At 44.7% G+C, this 17,589-nt stretch overlaps 3 protein-coding genes across 3 annotated transcripts; 2 read left to right on the top strand and 1 right to left on the bottom strand.

Moving 5' to 3' along the window:
- The first annotated feature begins 1,884 nt into the window (after positions 1–1,884).
- LOC109776722 (NAC domain-containing protein 54) lies at positions 1,885–6,531 on the top strand. The gene is made up of 7 exons (XM_020335387.4): positions 1,885–2,025; positions 2,156–2,499; positions 3,909–4,186; positions 4,307–4,678; positions 4,803–5,279; positions 5,367–5,445; positions 5,565–6,531. The coding sequence occupies exons 2-7, from the start codon at positions 2,343–2,345 to the stop codon at positions 6,296–6,298; spliced, it is 2,097 nt and encodes a 698-aa protein (XP_020190976.1). The 5' UTR covers positions 1,885–2,025; positions 2,156–2,342; the 3' UTR covers positions 6,299–6,531.
- A 1,727-nt stretch (positions 6,532–8,258) lies between these two features.
- On the top strand, positions 8,259–11,354 carry LOC109776723 (uncharacterized). Its single transcript, XM_020335388.4, has 11 exons — positions 8,259–8,573; positions 8,655–8,757; positions 8,851–8,864; positions 9,115–9,330; positions 9,425–9,496; positions 9,739–9,828; positions 9,942–9,980; positions 10,066–10,170; positions 10,419–10,584; positions 10,762–10,871; positions 10,973–11,354. Exons 1-11 carry the CDS (start codon positions 8,367–8,369, stop codon positions 11,057–11,059), a joined length of 1,209 nt encoding a protein of 402 aa, XP_020190977.1. The 5' UTR covers positions 8,259–8,366; the 3' UTR covers positions 11,060–11,354.
- Positions 11,355–11,829: 475 nt separating this feature from the next.
- LOC109776724 (ALA-interacting subunit 1) lies at positions 11,830–15,050 on the bottom strand. Its single transcript, XM_020335390.4, has 9 exons — positions 14,897–15,050; positions 14,251–14,308; positions 14,046–14,104; positions 13,862–13,936; positions 13,660–13,767; positions 13,449–13,519; positions 12,881–13,181; positions 12,444–12,733; positions 11,830–12,101 (listed from the first exon to the last, which is right to left on the bottom strand). Exons 2-9 carry the CDS (start codon positions 14,306–14,308, stop codon positions 12,062–12,064), a joined length of 1,002 nt encoding a protein of 333 aa, XP_020190979.1. The 5' UTR covers positions 14,897–15,050; the 3' UTR covers positions 11,830–12,061.
- Positions 15,051–17,589: the final 2,539 nt, after the last annotated feature.

Raw genomic sequence — 17,589 nt, 5'->3', positions numbered from 1 at the left:
AAGCTGTGCCGGGGCGGGGAGATGGGATGGGATGGGATGGATTGATATAAAGGAAAAGTGGCCCACAAGCGATGCCCACACACCATTCAGATTTCAGCAGCTAGCAGCAGCAGCCGCAAGTTGGAAAGTGCCGGGGACCCAGCTTGCCATGTAGGCTGTAGCAATGGCAATAGACGGGGGGAACGTGTCGAAAGCCTGGGCCATCATAGTACAGTTGCCGGACCATGTCACCGCCTGCCTTTGGTAGCACTCACTAGTCTCTTCTCTTTTTGTAATTTTGCTAGCTGCTCAGTGCTGAGAGATGGTCGCCATCATTGGCTCGTTGCACGCTGCCGAGAGCGGATTGGAGGAGCACAGCTTGATTTTAGTTATCGTTAGACGGAGAACGGGTTACTATCAGAGAGACAGAGACCCATCCATCTTATTCAGCTGACAGGGCTTACATGCTTAATGCTCCTGATGTTGACCATGTTTCCTTCATGTATATATGTGCGCGTCGTTTTTCTCCCAGGGAAGAAATGGGCCGACCCTGCCGACTTTGGTAAAAGGACGGTGGCCGTTTTCAAGTGCTGGTTGATTTTTACCACAAAAATCCATGGCCAGCCAGAGGTGTGAACTAACGAAATCTTTTGGACGTTCAGTGCAGTGGGACCTTCGGATTCGGATGACTGTTTTCCTCGTCACCGGCTGGCTCCAACAGAGGCCTTTTCCGGCTCCTTCCGCTTCCAGTGTGGACAGTGTGACCACGCTAGCTCTTTATCGGCCTCCTGGGTTTCCGGTGCTGCTGGCGGCACAGCCTTTAGTTAGTTATCAGCTGCACCAACATTATCTGCTAATTATCGTTAGCAGCATGTCCCTCTAATAAAACATTAGATGTCTAACTCGCACTTTAGAATATCTAGCTAGCGTTGTTGGAACAGATGGGATTTATCCGCTGATGATGTCAGATGTGAACCAGCCGAGCCGGCCGGCCGGCTCCCTGCACTGGTAGCTACCAGTTTTTTCTGAAAGCAGATTCCACCAAGCCAGCCTATTTTCACCAGTTGCTTCTTACTTAGTTACAACTATTCAGAGCAGCAATACTGAATTCTTTCTTGTCCTCTTGACAGTGTCTCCAGGGTGGGAATGCATGCCGGCATGCTTGCTTGCAGCCATGACATAGGAAGGACACTGAGCATTGCCTAGATTGGCATGCATTCACCCCAGATCGGTCGAGCAACCAGAACAACACACCAGTTGATCAACTTTAACATGTTACTACTACAGTCCACGGCACGCATGCAGCATCGGCGCCAGTGCATTCCACTCAGTTGAGAGACAGTTAATCAGTGCTGGCAAAAGATGGTCTAGCTAGCACCACATCTACATGCATTGGCCGCTAATTACTACGAGTAATCTGGAGTGCCGGGCACGCCGGCCGAGGCACGCATGCATGCTCCCGCCCGGCAAGATCTACATGGGGCCGCGTGTATGAACGTGACGTAAACCGTCAAAGCGAAGTTGGGAGGAGAGGACGGCGGGCCGGGCATGGAAAAAGCGCGGGAGGGAATCGAGTACCAACCTTGGGGCCCTCCCTCATTCCAACGAGAGCTGACTAGGCCTCTCCCTCACGGGCCCACACGGCAGCCAGCCGGCCAATGGCATCTCATCTCATCTCCTCCATCGCCGCGCCGCATGCACCTCCTACACTACACACGCAGGCAGGAGGCCGTAGATGGCTAGGCAGCTTTGGCTCGGCCAGCCAAAGACAAGGGGACAAGATTGGGATATTTCTATCCCATACACAAAAGCCATGCATCCGAGCCTGACGCAGCACAAAGCAAAAGCAAAGGACCCAAGGGAGAGAGAGACAGGGACAGGGAGAGCTTGTGAAAGACGAGAAGAATCCCAGCGTTGTTTGCACACAAAATAATCCCTCAAGCTTTGCTATAAAGCATGCTCACCCCTCTGCCCCTTTCCCTCCCTCCCTCCCTCTCTCTTCTTCCTCCTCTCTCCCTGGGCGCCATTACCCATCAGCACCCCAAGGTCGGCCTCCTCTCCTCCCCCTCCTCTTCCTCCTCATGCATCGATCGATCTCTGCTGCTCATCTGAATTGCTTGGTTTCTACTTTCTATGATGACTCATGTGTGTGTGTGCGTCTCATTGCAATTTGCAGGTTTTGTACATTTGTAGCCGACGACGATTCATTGCTGGCCATAGCTGGCTAGCTGTTCAAGCAGGGCTGGTGTGGCTGTCCGCATTTTAGCTTTGGAGAGCCCTGCCTGCCTGCCTGCCTAGCTCCGCTCCGAGCGTCGATCCTTTTGCGGTGGGAGCTCTCGGAGGAAGAGGAAGTTAGCAGATTGATGGCGCCGGTGAGTCTGCCGCCGGGCTTCCGGTTTCACCCAACCGACGAGGAGCTCATCATCTACTACCTTAAGAGCAAGATCAACGGGAGGCAGATTGAGCTCGAGATCATCCCGGAGGTTGATCTTTACAAGTGCGAGCCCTGGGACCTGCCAGGTGCGTGATTTTCCTCTTCCTAATAGAGTTGTTTGTATAGACATTAATTAGCTCAAGCTAGCTCCTGATTAGAATATTTCAATCCAAAACCCTATGTCCATCAGCAGTTAATTCCCATCAGAGAACAAGGTCCGCGTAGCTAACTTCCCGATCAACTTCAGTAGAAATTTTGGGGACAAGGGGATATAAGCGTTCCAAACTAGCAGTTAATTAGTTAAATTGCTCTTTTTGATAGATAGCTGTTTGAATTACTCTGTTATAAGTCTTCCGTGGATTAATTATGGGATTTTGCACTGCATACACCTTGTTCTTCAAGGAAAGCACCTACACGTACACCACTCTGATATTTGTTTTGGATGCCCTGTTGTGAAGACATTAAGCAATCTTATTCAATTCTTGTACCACTATCCCTCCCAAGAAATGCCTGTGCCAATTCTTCAGGAAAGAATAATCAGAAGTTCCCTTCTTGATGAGCACTTCATCGTCCTATTATATTGATCTAATAATATTAACTGGCCCTTGTTCAATGCTACTCTAACTTAATATCTGCATGAATTAATGCATTTTTAGAATATTTGGTTTCCACCCATAAAATGCTTTCATGAAAGAAACCTGTACATGTATAGTTTAGTGTACCGTCCCCATGAATCCTAGCGCTCTGTTTGTGTTAACTATACTTAGGAACCTGCATCTACTTTCAAACATTTTATGCACACCGAAAGGTGTGATATTGATAGATCTTGCTCCTTTTTGTTGAAAGAAATTAATCTTCCCATACTTATGTCAAAATTCTCCTAAGTGTAAAGGCCATCACGTAATGTCTCTGTCCCTGCATTGGGCTACTTGAAAGGGAAAGAAATCCTTTATCACAGCGGCAACAAAGCTAAAGCCTATATATTTTGGATCATGTCACAATCACGCAGAGATTTGAAGAAAAGATATATTCTCTTTATCCACTTGCAATTTGCTTTCGAGCTTGATCGTTTGCTAAAAATCACCCCGCTGAATGCATTGCGTGAAACCGGTACTGTAAAAAAACGATTTCAAATTAGATAAAGAGGATTAATTTGTTCTTCTTTGGTGAGTGACAATTAATACCAGAAAATAAATTGAGAAAGCGAGTTGAAAGATGACCTAAGTCAAGTCAAGAAGATGAAAAAAAGTTGCAGAAGTCAAGCAGATGAACAAAAGTTGCACAGCTTCCAAGACAAGATAATGCATATAAAGTGCTGTCTAGTTTTTCTTTTGAACGGTGTTAGGCTAGCTATATAATGGTCGATAGACACATTTGTTTCTACAATTAGCTCTAATCATGGTTAAGCTAGGTACACCTACTCATAAAAGACGGTCTATCTTAATATATGTGTGCTGTAGTGTATGCATGACTTCTCCCATACCTTTAATTACAGAAAAGTCATTCCTTCCGAGCAAAGACCTGGAATGGTACTTCTTCAGCCCGCGAGACCGCAAGTACCCGAACGGATCGAGGACGAACCGCGCAACCAAAGCCGGGTACTGGAAGGCAACCGGGAAAGACCGCAAAGTGAATTCACAGAAGCGTGCAGTTGGTATGAAGAAGACCCTTGTGTACTACCGTGGCCGAGCCCCGCATGGTTCTCGCACCGACTGGGTCATGCACGAGTACCGCCTCGACGAGAGGGAATGCGAAATCGACAACGGCTTACAGGTAACTACATTACTCCCTACTACAGTTCTACGTACACTGGGGAAAAATCATGACGTAATCATTTGAGGTTCCACATATTGCCCAGACTCTTGATCTCAACAAACATGGTTTTGTATACAGGACGCGTATGCATTGTGTCGGATTTTCAAGAAGACAGCGCCCGGGCCGAAGATCATGGAGCACTACGGTGCGGCGCAGTACCACGGGGAGCAGCCTCAGTGGACTCCGAGCAGCGTCGAGCGCTCCCCGACACCGTGTGATGGAAGAGGTGGTGGTGATGACTTCGAGAGCAGCAGCTTCTCGTTCCCGACGGAGGCCCCAATGACTTCAGGATCCATGCATGGCGGTGGGTTCGGGATGCAGATGATGGGCGGCATGCCTCAGGAGGACGGCAGGTGGATGCAGTTCTTGAGTGAAGACGCCTTCAACGCCACCAACCCCTACTTCATGAACCCAGCTGCTGCCTCCAACTTCTCATGCCTTCCATCCAAGGTACATATACTGAATTACAGATGTATACAGAAATAACGCCACTGTTTCAGACTTCAGGTAGTAATATATTCAGCTCAAATGCTGTAAAATTTTGGGTGCTTAATGCATATACATGTCGATGCAGGTGGATGTTGCACTGGAGTGTGCAAGGCTGCAGCACAGGCTGGCCCTGCCGCCACTGGAGGTGGAGGACTTCCCGCACGACGTCAGCCTCGACACGAAGACCGGCATACTCCAGAGCAACCCCAACGAGGTCGACATTCTCCAGGAGTTCCTGTCGGTGGCCTCGGCGTCTCAGGAGCTGATCAATGGCTCCGGCAGCAGCAGCTACCCTGATATGTGGTTAGGTGCCGGCACCAGCAGTGGCGGCGGCCACTACATGAACGAGCTGTCCTCTCTCGTTGATCTCGGCGCGGCGAAGGCGAAGGAAGAGGTCGACAATTTCTACCATATGTGCGGCATTGGCGCGTCAATGATGAGGCGTGATGACGAACCCGGCAGGCTGGTTGAGATCAGTGACATGCAGGAGTTCAAGGAAGAGAAGAAGCGGCCGGTGGAGAACCTCAGAGGTGTTAAGCTGGTGAACAATGATCTTGGAGAGGTATAACTTGCTTCCACAATATATAGTTTGGTATGTGTTCAAGATATATTTCGTTGCTAATCACAAGCACCAATTTTCCTGAAGCAGATCGTGGTGGAAGGAGATGAAAGCAATCCAGCAGAAGGCATCACGCACTATCCTATACAAGATACCTCAGAGAATTCAGGTACTTAAATTTTTGGCTGTAACATATGCGCTCCATTAATTGGAGCGATCCAGTTGGCTTCACTAGCTCTTGTTCAGAGGTAGGCTTCACGCATGCACTAACTGGGTGTTAGACTGCAGGAGAAGCCGGTCACCACATGACCGATCATACCACTGACGAAGGCGGCATCGACACGGCCCCCATCTTCTCGCAATCTCAGCCTGACGACTTCGCTCTTGCTATTGGCTTCGACAACGACGGCGACGACAACACCGACCCCAACGCGTCCTTTGATCTGTACGGGAAGGTCGACGTCCAGCGCGGGCTCTTCGTCTCGCGGGTCGGCGCGGCGAAGACATTCTTCCACCGCGTCGAGCCGCCGAACAAGGTCAGCTTCCACCTGAATCCAGCAGCGAGCGAGGTCAGCAAGGCGATCGTCGAGAAGTTCCATTATTATCTCCCCGTCACGTCCAAAGTTAGTGGTAGTGGTAGTAGCAGTAGCAGGGTCTCCGTCTTTGGCAAGGTGAAGGCACTCATCAGGGGCAAATTCCCGACGATGAGGAGGCCGCCATCACCGTTGCAGCACCAAAGATCGGAGACGACAGTGAGTGAGCTGCTGCAGATCGTGTCACTCCTCCTGGCACCCAAGGAAGCCGTGGCTGAGCGAGAAGAGATGGTCAGCAGGAAGAAGGCGAAGAAGGTGAAGCCGGGACGATGGGGTTGCGACGGTGGGTGCAGCAGCTCGTGGCAGCTTGGGCTCCCCGGCAAGGGGAGCAACAAGGGCATTTCCAGCATGTTTTTGAGTGGGAAATGGGCGTTTCTAACCTCTGCATTGGCGGCCGTCCGCGCCCCAGGGCCGTGCAATCACCTCTGAAAGGTCGTGCGTCTTTCGCTTCGACTATCTCTGAGATCATGACTACTTATTGTAACACTATTTGTTTGTTTCTTCTACTGTAAGCTCAGTAGCGGCGCTTGCGTCTGTTGATTAACCGGGTGTGAAACTGGAGGGTGTTGGCACTATTTGTACGTACGTGCATTGACTTGTATCAAAACATATTGTTTATATATATGAATTATAAGTGCAGATAATATATATACATATACATATATATGGATATACATACAAATTGTATTCAGCATATTTCTTCCTGAAAAATTTAAATGGTGTGTTTGCTTCACACGAATTCCATAGAATTCTGTTCCTTAGCATTATTTCACAAATAATAGAGCTGGTCGTTTTGCTTGCGGTTTTCCAAAGAAAGCTTCCATTGAGTCTAACCTTCTTTTGTCTCCATGAAAACTATGCCATCACCTAGGCCTATAGGAAGTTTCTACATTTTCATGGTGCAACCAAACAACCTTTATTATAGATTTAGGGTCTCTTTAATTCGCATGGTTTAAAAAACATGGGAATTGAGAAAAAAACACAGGAATATGATATGATTCCATATGCAAAAATAGAGAATTGCGAAAACAGGAATCTGCAAAGTTGTGTGTTTGATACGCGGGAAGAGGAGTCCTAAAAGACATAGTCAAATTAAGATTAAAGCACATGCAAAGGTAAAATTAGGTTACAACATTATGCTTCTTATGGGCTCTCCTTGTTCTTCTTGCATATTGATGTAATAAGGAGGTTTGGTTGGACTGTAAAATCCCTTATGTTTTGCCTATGAAACTAAAAAATTCCTCCATTTTTCCTAGGTTCATTCCTTTGAATCAAATGGATGACTATCACATCGCAAATTTTCCGAAATTTGGAACGTGAAAAAATAAATTAGAGGGAATTAAGAAATTCTCAAATCATATGGTTCGTCATCAAGAAACTCGGGCAAGTTGCAATCTGACCATCCCTTGACATATATTTTCATTTTATGCATGCCTCTTTAAATTTTAGTAGTATGCACGTGTAGGGTTTCTACTGAAGTTTTACAAGGTGATATCTTGCTAGTTAAAGCACTAGGTTTCAAGCTTATGCTTAGCCATGCTTGTAGAATGGGGGTGGAATTGAAACAAAATTTGTTTCAAAACCTTTAAACTTGCTCTCTCCTGAAGCAATGTGTCGTGCAATATTTTGGCGGAATGAATTAATGGGAGCGTCTCCAAGTGATTGTGCCGACTGGGTCTTGCACACGAAGTGATTACGCTCGACGGGGGATTTGCACACTTGAGTGATTGCGCTCGACTGGGGACATGCACACAGGTTTTGGTGGGGACTGTCGCCTAGGAGACCGAGATCTTCCAAGTTTCACTAGGAAGTAGCGTCCAGTACAAGCACATGTTATTAGCACATGTTATTATTACCAACGAAAAACCCTTGCCTCAAGAATGCCATGCCATCAGAGAGAGGCCTTAATTGCCTAGGTAGCAGGCGATTTGGTGAATGTATCAGGAAAAAAACGTTGATGGAATAAATAATAAAAGAAATGCGGCAAAGAAATTGTATGCGGACAAGATGCGGCCACGCGTCGGAAGCATGACAGCACATCCATAAAAATGGCCGGACGTTGCTGCCGTCCGAACAGGATTTGGTGCCGTGCGTCGAAGTTGGCATGAGAAACCACGGTCATCATCCTCGTCCGATGGACAAAGCTAGGTACCAAGGCGGCCAGTGGCACGGGCGGTCAACTGCTAATGGCCAAAAGGAGCAACCATCCAAAGCGCTCAGCAACAGCGCCACCACGTGCACCCCACCACCACCACCGCACCAAGCGCAGGCAGCACGCGCATGTGCGACTCATCCATCGCCTCAACCTCACTCGCTCACTCACAAGAATCCCACCGATCCCGCGCCGCGACAAAAGGCGCCCCTCCAACACACACGCACACCCTGTCCGTCACGGGCACACTCTCCCGCTCGCTACCTCACTCACTCGCCATCACGACTCACAGGCTAGCTAGGAGCTCCAAGCAGGCAGGGGAGGAGCCGGCCTGAGCAGCGACCCATGGCGTGCCGCCGGAGCGCGGCGGTGCGGTGCCTGTGGGCGGCGCTGCTCCTGCACCTGGCCGCGGAGGCGGCGAGCAGGCCGCCGGCGGTGGTGGCCGGGCCGGTGTCGCGGGCGGAGGACGCGCGGCTGTTCCACATATACTACGGGCAGGGGTTCAAGGTCCTCAAGAACGCCTGGGACGGCAAGAGCTACCTCCTCATGCAGGCACGCACACTCTCACTCACACTGCATTGGTTCATCTGCAGACAGATTGATTGATCGGCAACGGCGCGGCGTTTTGTGCAGAGCACGTCCAAGATGGCGAGCGGGACGAGGTACTGCACGGGGAGGATCAAGTCCTTCGTCGTCCCCCTCGCCAACTACTCCCTCGACACCGCCGCCTCTCCAGGTAGATGAAGCAGAGTCTGCGGTTTCACGGCAGCATGCAACACTGCCGACTTACCAGAGTAACGCCATGGTTTCCACCTCTGTTTGTTTGCAGTGTCCTTCTTCGAGGTGAGCAATGGAGGAGCCAAACTGAGGTCATTGTATAAACCGACATTCAGGAATCCGCGGCGGCGACATTTTACATTCCTTACATACATACATACATACATACATACATACATACATAATATACTGGAAAAAAAGAGTAACAACGGAAGCTGCGAATGTGAAAAGGAAAAAGGAAATCCTCTGCCGGCTTTCTGCTTATAATGCTTCAGCTCTCTGACGCCTGGAGTAATTTTGCTATGTGTGTGTGCAGCTACTTGGAGTGCTGGAGAACTTGAAGGGGATAACATCAGCACAGGTGGCTTCTCAGTGCGTGCTCCAGGCGTATGCAAGTGGAAACGTGCAGCTTGTCAACGGGACAGACGCAGGCAAGCTCTCGCAGTTCCGCGCGCATTTCGTGAGCACGGATCAAGATAGGGGTTGCAACTTCGCGGCTTATGTACCCTCCGAAGAGGACACGCCGTTGCAGGTACGTTTATCACTACCCCTGTAATCTCTGCTCCATTGCTAAGGTCTCAGCGGTTATCTGAACTGACAAAACTAATATTGGTGCTTCTGTGCAGAGGGCCGAGTGGATCAAATACCTGGGAACGTTCACCAACTCCGAAGACAGGGCCAATGCAGTATATGATGCAGTTAAGACCAGTAAATCTGACTGAATTTGCGTTGTCATGGTTGAGTGACAATATTGTGTTTACTATGTACTCAGTAATATTACTACACCATAATAGGCAGCTGCAGCTCAACTAGCAAGACCAGATTATCTGTGCAATACTTACTAGTTTGTAGATTTTATATATACAGGTATACCTAAGGACCGCGTATCTCATTTTTGCGCCAAATTTTAACACATGCTACTCATTCATTCCTAATGCAGATTAAGACAAACTACTTGTGCTTAAGCAAAGCAGCAGCTGCCCTAAGCACCCGATTCAAACCTGTAGTGGCATGGGTCGAATTCACAGAGGTATGCAACTTTACACCCAAGGGATCATGAATTTCTGGTGCATCTATCTAAGCAAAATTTTGAGTACAGAGTTTTTACTGATCATCGGTGTACTGTATCTACTGCTGCTGTAGGGAGTGTGGACATTTGTCAGAGAAAGCTACAAGTTACAGGTAGCGTCATTTTGTATTGCAGCAGTTACAAAACCTAACAAAGAAGTGGACAGCTGATGTGCATGTCTATTTATTCCATGAGCAGTATGTCAAAGATGCAGGAGCAGAGATTGTTGATGCAACTATTACCGATAAGAGATTCAAGGTTTCAGATCCAGAGGACATGGACAGCTTACATGCCATTCTTTGTGTGAGTATACCAATAATAATGAACCTAATGTCAGCCAGATCACCATTTCAGATAATGCTAACAAGAGCTCGTTTCTTACTACTTGATTGCTTATATGAACTTTAACATTGTTCTAAGATAAATTTGGCCTCTTACTATGTAAGAAGAAAATTCTGCGGACGCTATATGATCTATTACTTCAGAATTTTTTAAATGACCACTTTATGTTTACTACCATCTAACTCAAACCTGGTTCATATAAATTTCAGACGGTGGATGTGGTCATAGATCAGACATATGCCTCGGATCCTGGAGAGTACAAGCTATCCACATTTTTGGACAATATTGATGTGGGCCGTGACTCTTGTTTTAGTTTCATAACTAACCAAAGCATATGGAGATTTGATAAAAGAATAGGAAATTCCAAGACACTTGGTAATGACAGTTATCTTTATTGTTTCTGTGCTTAAGAAAACATAGTGATCTGGTTTTCCTTTTTTTTAATCTTATTCCACTTAATCAGGGTGATGAGTTGATAACAATGCCCAAACCCCAGTGTGTCATATGATTTTACATATGTAGTGGTCTAACAAACTTCCTGCTTTTAAAAAGATTGGTCAGATGGAGCTATCTCCCAGCCCCAGTTGGTTCTTGCTGATCTGATAGAAGCTTTCTTCCCAACGGGGAACTACACAACAATTTACTTCAGGAACCTCGCAAAGGTATGCGCTAATGTTTTCTCCAGGCTATCTTTCCCCTTCTGTTGAATTAAACCATTAGCCCCCCAAAAATGATGTTGATCAGCAGCATTGTGACTACTCAGGAAGAAGGGGTCACAGAAATTGTCCCTGAAATGTGCACTAGGAGCATATCCACGCCCATGGAGCCTACGATCCTGCCCTGCCAATGACCACCTTAGATGAACATTAAGACGATTCAAGCTACTGTGCTCGCAAACAGTGCAAGCTTATTAGTGGGAGTGTTGGAATTATTCTAATTTCTAGGTTGCTGACAAGGTGACTTGAACGGAAGTGTTTTGTTAAGTGTGTTACAGTCACTATACTCATCAGCCGTCAATTGACACTTTTTCTAAGAGCAGCAGTTGTATCTTTATCTGTTGATCGTTTTGATAAAGTGATCACAGATCAATACAAACTTGTTTTAGGAATATCACTTGAGAATGACAAAACTATTCTTGGTACAAATATTTGCAGTTTTGTTTCCTTGAATGATACTTTCTTTATAAGACTGGGATGAACTGCTTGTAATCTCAGTCACTAGTCACACTATTAATTTGGCTTACAAGCAGACAAAAGAAATAGAAGGGGAATCCCAGCACATTAGCCTTCAGATCTTCAATATTAAGGACATGGTTGGTTTGAGGACTAAATTTGGCATGCTAATGTTTGGCAAGGTAGAAAGTTGGCTACCAATTTGCCTTGCCAACCTCTCAAAAAATTGCCAATATTGTCGAGTTTAGGACATTGCCAGACATTGGCTAGCCAATTTTTGGTAAATAAACCAAGCATGCCGTAAGATTAGCACCTGGTGATACCTTTTATGTGATCAAATAGGGAAACATGAAACATGAACTGCAAGAACAGGTATAAGTATCAGCTACCATAAGCACAATTAGTTGGTTTATAATTCATAATAAGCATTCAGAAATGACTCCCGGTATGGTCAGATAAGGTCAGATAAGATTTAAGTCAACCGATCACAATACATTCTGTTCATGTATGTATGATGCTATTACGGCTCCAAAGTCAACAAGATCCTCATGCCTATGAGCCATGACAAGCCCAGTGAATGGGAATAAGAACAGACACCCATAGATCCAATTGGAAGAATTTACCCATTGAATGATCTTTTATTCTCAGACATGATACTCCAGTCTAATAGTTAACTCTATTCATCTATTCCATGACAGGTTCGAGGGGTCTCCAAAGTTCCTGAAAATAATCAAATGTGATTATCCTGGCGCAACAATTAGAACTAGTCACTAATTAACCCTTTGTACAATTTCATATAATGGTTCATGCATAACAAGCTGAAAACTAGAGCCCAAGCTTCGTATATGATGGAACGAGAAAAGAGCCATCTAGCTCATTGTAGCACTTTCCTAATTTCATTCAAATGTACAGAACCAATAACTACACTGGCTTAATCTAATCAAACAAAATGCATTCAAGTAACAAACTAATAACAAGGGTTCGTGAAAAGTAAGTGTGATATGAATGCTTCAAAACATGATGTCCAATATGAAATAGTAGTGAGCAAATTATGAAACATACCTTCGTTTAACCATGTAGAGAACTAAGAAGCCCATTGCAAGGGAAAGGCACAAACCACCAATAGTCAGATATGCAATACCAATGAAGTTGTTTTTTCCTCCAATCCAAGATGCAGTGGAAAGGACCAACGCTTTTGATCCTCCAAAACTATATGTGTTATAGTTGTTCTGTATAACCACTGTTACATTATCGTTTGCATTGATATCTTTCTCAATTCTGCCATACAGCTTCCTGAAAGTTGGGAGGGCAGCAGTTCTCATCCAAACAATGAGATCTTCTTGCTCACTTAACTACACAATTGTGACAAGAAGAATAAATTAGAGTAAAAAATCTAGAAGAATGTGCATAAAATGATTGTAAGTGTTCTATATTCCAGCACGCAGATCCCTTAATACCAAAAGTAATGCATATGCAGGGTGATGGAAATATCCACGTACTGGTATGCTCTCATTTAGCGTAGCGCCACCTATAAGCCTTCCCTTCTGGAAGTTACTGGGATAGATATTCTTGCCGAATTTATTGTTCTTGTCACTCTTCCAAGCTATGTCCTTTTTATTCACTTGAGTAACCACCCCATTGACCCGAACTGTATATGTGTCGTTGAACAAACTCCAAGCAACAAGGCCACATGGAACAATTGGAGCATGATCAGCGGTATCACCTTCAGGCACACAATCCGATGTCAAATGTGCAGCACTCTTATACCGCAGTTGTTTGTCACTTCGACTTCTCACATACCTAGGAAAAGACATGCAACAATTGGTCTGAGTATGCTGACATAATTTGTTCCGACAGATTAGTAGTCAATACAACAGTATGGCGTGCCTGCTAATTTAGTAGAGATAAAAAGAATATACGAGATCCAGTTTTACGGTGTCCTATAAAAATGCAACAGAAGGTAGGAAATGAATATTTTCAAATTCCTTGTGAAGCACTGATCGAGAACCAACCAGGGAAGCAATATAGTTTTTTTTTCAGTAAAAAATATTTAATAGGAAAATATACCTTCGATGGTTTTGATAGAAGCCGTCGATCAGGTAATAGACGTGGATTGGGCTCTTCATGTATTTTGGCACCTGAAAGGCATACAACAACCAGTTCATTCAAATTTATAGGAGATAATGCGCTTAAAGACTATCTCAACAACAGTAGTACTACGCGCAACCATCACAAGTAAATATGTATAACTGCGATAACATTTTCACTTGAAACTCACAGTCATCGTTACTGTGCATGTTTTGTCAGTCCTGGAGTTCTGGATGAACCCAACCTTGTCATCCACGGGCACACAACTTGCATCATACCTATGGACCAGTTCGACAACCTGCGTCACAGGGAAGGTACAGGGTAAACAAATGCACCACAAAGAATCACGCCAGAGAAAACTGATGTGGTCATCAAAGAGATGTGCATTTGACCTGTCGTGATGCATGCAGCGACGCAAGCCCAATGGGAACAAACAGGGCGCCAATGAGCGCAAAGGCAGCAATGACCTATGCATGTCCAGACATCATCGTCACTTAAAAGCAACTTGTAAATTACATGTGTAGTACAGCAACTGAATGAAGATGATAAACAAGCATCAGAGATTCGGATAGTTACGATTTCAGGTGTCAGTAGCGGCTTGCATGCTGGAAGCTCCTGCTGTGTGAACTTGGAATCTGCATACAGGAAGAACCAAACCATAGCGGTCAATATGGTGGAACATCAGTGGATCCAACAAAAGAATCCTAACAAATAGCACGGCATGCATTCGAGTCAAGATAGAATAAATAAGGTTGCAGGCGGGCAAGACAGAGGCGAATACACTTGGGCTTGTTGGTCGTCTTTGGGTTCGAGTTGCCCTCCATTTCCAAAGGATACATCTGCATGCGTGAGCAACCAAAATGGAGTCGAGCATTAAAAAAGTCAAAGATAAAACATTTCATAGATTTACTCCGAGAATAAGCAAACGGTATATAATTAGAAGTGAGAAACAATCGGAATATAGTGTGAAGTTATATAGAAACAGAGAAGAGTCAAAGGCACTGAGACCAACTCCTGTGGTGCACAGCTGAGTCGAAAGGGGATTTGGAGTGGTCGGGACCCCCACAGGAAGAAATGATTAGAAAAAGACGGGTCTTTTTCTCTAATCATCACCCTAATGACCCAAGTCCAACCACGACTCTGTCTCTCGTCCAAGGTTCCTCGCGGTCTCTGTCTAAATCGCGACCATTAGCTAGCTGATAATGATGGCGATGCCCTAGCCACCAGGCAGCTAGCATGCCAGCGCCGTCGGAGACTGATCTAACGAAGACCGCAGCAGTCCTCGGCTGACCGAGGAGACCGGGATTACGCCTCCAGCAGGCAAATCGCGATTGGACTGGCCGACGGGGCGCGGGGGAGAGCGGGGGAATCGGTCGGGGGTTTGGGGGGCGGCGGCGAGGGGGATCGGAGCGTTGGGGTTTGCTTACCGCGGAGGAGGGGAGGCCGGGATCGCCGGCGCGACGGAGGGAGGTGGGGGTGGGGTGGGGTCTGGGTGGTGGACGGCGCGCGGTGGGGGGAGGCGGAGAGTGACGGCGGTGAGAGAAGCCCACAAGGAAGCAAGGCGACGGTTTTGGAGTGACAGCGACAGCAGAGGAGGAGGAGGGGAGGAGCTCGGCGGCGGTGGCACGCCACGGCGGGCCCCGCCGGCCCGGCCCAGACGGAACTCCGACGGGCTTTTCCTCGCATGTCTTGGGCGGCGGCAAAGGAATTTCCTATTCGCCGCTCTCTGCGGCAAGAAGTAGCAGGTCCGCACAGGCGGTCGATCCGATACGTCGTGTTGGGCCGGCCTGTTTAAGCGCTTTCAGCGTTTCCGGTTTTGGGAACCTCTGGTTTTCCCAGCCGGTTTTTTACGGTTTTGAGAAACTTCTACAAGGTTTCTGAACCGGATTTCTTTCTATTCTGTTTATATTTTTATTTTTCATTGTTTCTCTGTTTCTTTTTTCCTTTTCTCTCCTTGTTTCTCCGATTTTATTTTCTTTTCGCTTTCGTTTGTCTTTCCCAGATTTCTTCTTCTTTTTCAAAAAATGTTCGCGTTTTACAAATTTTGTTCATTTTTACGAAAAATGTTTCTGTTTTCAAATTTTGCTCATCACTTGCAAAATTTGTTCGCTTTGTTTAAAAAATGTTCATAATTTCAGGAAATGCTCCATTTTCAAATATTATTTCAAAAATTTAGAAAATGTTCGTGGTTTAAAAATTTGTTCAGAATTTCATAATTTGTTCGCAACTTCAAAAAAGTTTCATGTTTTTCAAAATCATTTTCTGCAGTTTCAATTTTTTGTTCGCATGGGCAAAAAATGTTATTTTCTATGAAAATGTTCAGAAATTCAAAATAATATGTACACACTTTTTCAAAATATAGACCATTTTTCTGAATTTTTGAACAAATTTCAGGTTCGAGAACTTTTTTTGGAATGTTTCAAAAATTGTTCACGTTTCAAAAATTGTTTGCATTTTTCAAAAAATGATCGTTTTCCTAATTTTGTTTGGTACGTTTTTCTTTTATAAAATCACATCTTTAATTTTTTTTTTCTTATGAGGATCCAATGGCAACATGCGAAAGAAGTATTATCTTATGAGGATCCAATGGATTGCACATCAAGAACTTGCTGAAGGATCTGTACACCTTACTGGCTTGTGCTACCCATCCTTCATACTATCACAACTCACATGGATAAAAAATTCCTCTACTACTTCTCGATTTTGCTTAACCTACCGTTAATTTGATTCACATTTGTGTATTTTGATTGGATAGTTGGTACGTGATTAGGTGTGCACGGTCTTGCCCCCATAGCCGTAGGTCTTCTTTTGTACTATTGCTTTCCCGTCATGTATTCTTTTTGTCATGCTCGCAGTATACTTCAATTTCAGTTGCTCTATTGTTGTTGCTCGCTGTATCTTTCGTACTGTTCCTGCTCGCTGTATCCTTTCAGTTGCTACACTTAAGCCCTTCTTTTACCTTTTCTCTTATCTTTGATGTTTATCAATAATCTAAAAGGAGAACTTATCGGGCGCAGGGAAGTTGAATTTCTCGCCATGGTTGGACTACACATGAAAACAAAAGACATTACGATGAGTAATAATTCCACTTGCTTGCATATTGCAATCTTTTCATATACCTATTGGTCTTCAGGCCAGCCGAATTTTCAAATATTACGCATTAGTATCTCAACCAACCTGTTTCAGCAGATTGCACATATTATTGGCTTCAATTTTTAGAAAGACCAGTAGTATTATTACATATAATTAGGGCTAATATAAGACTATTTGATTTGAGGATGATTTTTGCGATAAATATGGTAGGAATTCAGGAAAATTGTAGTACGTTAAATGATCCACACAATTGTTTTTCTTATTCGTTGATTTTACATATTTTTTATGCACATGTCCTCAATAGGTATTTGAAGAAAACGTTCCGCAGCAACACACGGGGTATCATCTAATTAAGAAAATGTTCAATGTATCTTAAAAACATGCTCCTTTTGCATTTCAAAATTGTTTAGTGTATATCATAAAAATGTTCAATGTGTATTTAAAAATGAGCATCGGGGTTGCTTGGCTTGTCATCGGGGTTATGCATTATAAATACTTTATGTCAAGAAGAAAGAGCATAACAAGATTATATGATTTTGTAGGGATAACTTTCTTTAGCCATAATATTTTGAGAAGACATGATTGCTTTTTAGTATGCTTGAAGTATTATTGTTTTTATGTCAATATTAAACTTTTGTTTTGACTCTTATGGATTTGAATATTTATGCCACATTAAGAAAGATTACATGATAAACATGTTAGGTAGCATTCCACATCAAAATTTCTGTTTTTATCATTTACCTACTCGAGGACAAGCAGGAATTAATCTTGGGGATGCTTGATATGTTTCCAACGTATATATAATTTTTGATTGTTCCATGCTATTATATTATCAATCTTGGATGTTTTATATGCATTATTATGCTATTTTATATCATTTTTTAGGACTAACCTATTAACATAGTATCCAGTGCCAGTTGCTATTTTTTCCTTGTTTTTGTCTTTACAGAAAATCAATACCAAACGGAAGGAAACTTTTTAATGATTTTTTGGACCACAAGACACCCTGAAAGCTTCGGGAGGAGGC

The sequence above is a fragment of the Aegilops tauschii genome, chromosome 4 (assembly GCF_002575655.3).
Source record: "Aegilops tauschii subsp. strangulata cultivar AL8/78 chromosome 4, Aet v6.0, whole genome shotgun sequence".
NCBI classification, from domain to species: Eukaryota; Viridiplantae; Streptophyta; class Magnoliopsida; order Poales; family Poaceae; genus Aegilops; species Aegilops tauschii.
Note: the sequence above shows the minus strand (reverse complement) of the source record. Positions and strands in the feature narration are given on the sequence as shown.

Bases quoted from the DNA above. Each gene is read 5' to 3' on its own strand.
- LOC109776722 (XM_020335387.4), top strand. From the start codon at position 2,343: ATGGCGCCGGTGAGTCTGCCGCCGGGCTTCCGGTTTCACCCAACCGAC. The intron at 5,280-5,366 runs GTATAACTTGCT...TTCCTGAAGCAG, and splicing joins TGAACAATGATCTTGGAGAG to ATCGTGGTGGAAGGAGATGA. The intron at 5,446-5,564 runs GTACTTAAATTT...GTTAGACTGCAG, and splicing joins AGATACCTCAGAGAATTCAG to GAGAAGCCGGTCACCACATG.
- LOC109776723 (XM_020335388.4), top strand. From the start codon at position 8,367: ATGGCGTGCCGCCGGAGCGCGGCGGTGCGGTGCCTGTGGGCGGCGCTG. The intron at 9,497-9,738 runs GTTAAGACCAGT...TTCCTAATGCAG, and splicing joins CCAATGCAGTATATGATGCA to ATTAAGACAAACTACTTGTG. The intron at 10,872-10,972 runs GTATGCGCTAAT...GTGACTACTCAG, and splicing joins ACTTCAGGAACCTCGCAAAG to GAAGAAGGGGTCACAGAAAT.
- LOC109776724 (XM_020335390.4), bottom strand. From the start codon at position 14,308: ATGTATCCTTTGGAAATGGAGGGCAACTCGAACCCAAAGACGACCAAC. The intron at 14,105-14,250 runs GTATTCGCCTCT...TCCTGTATGCAG, and splicing joins GACGACCAACAAGCCCAAGT to ATTCCAAGTTCACACAGCAG. The intron at 13,520-13,659 runs GTGAGTTTCAAG...TATGCCTTTCAG, and splicing joins CATGCACAGTAACGATGACT to GTGCCAAAATACATGAAGAG.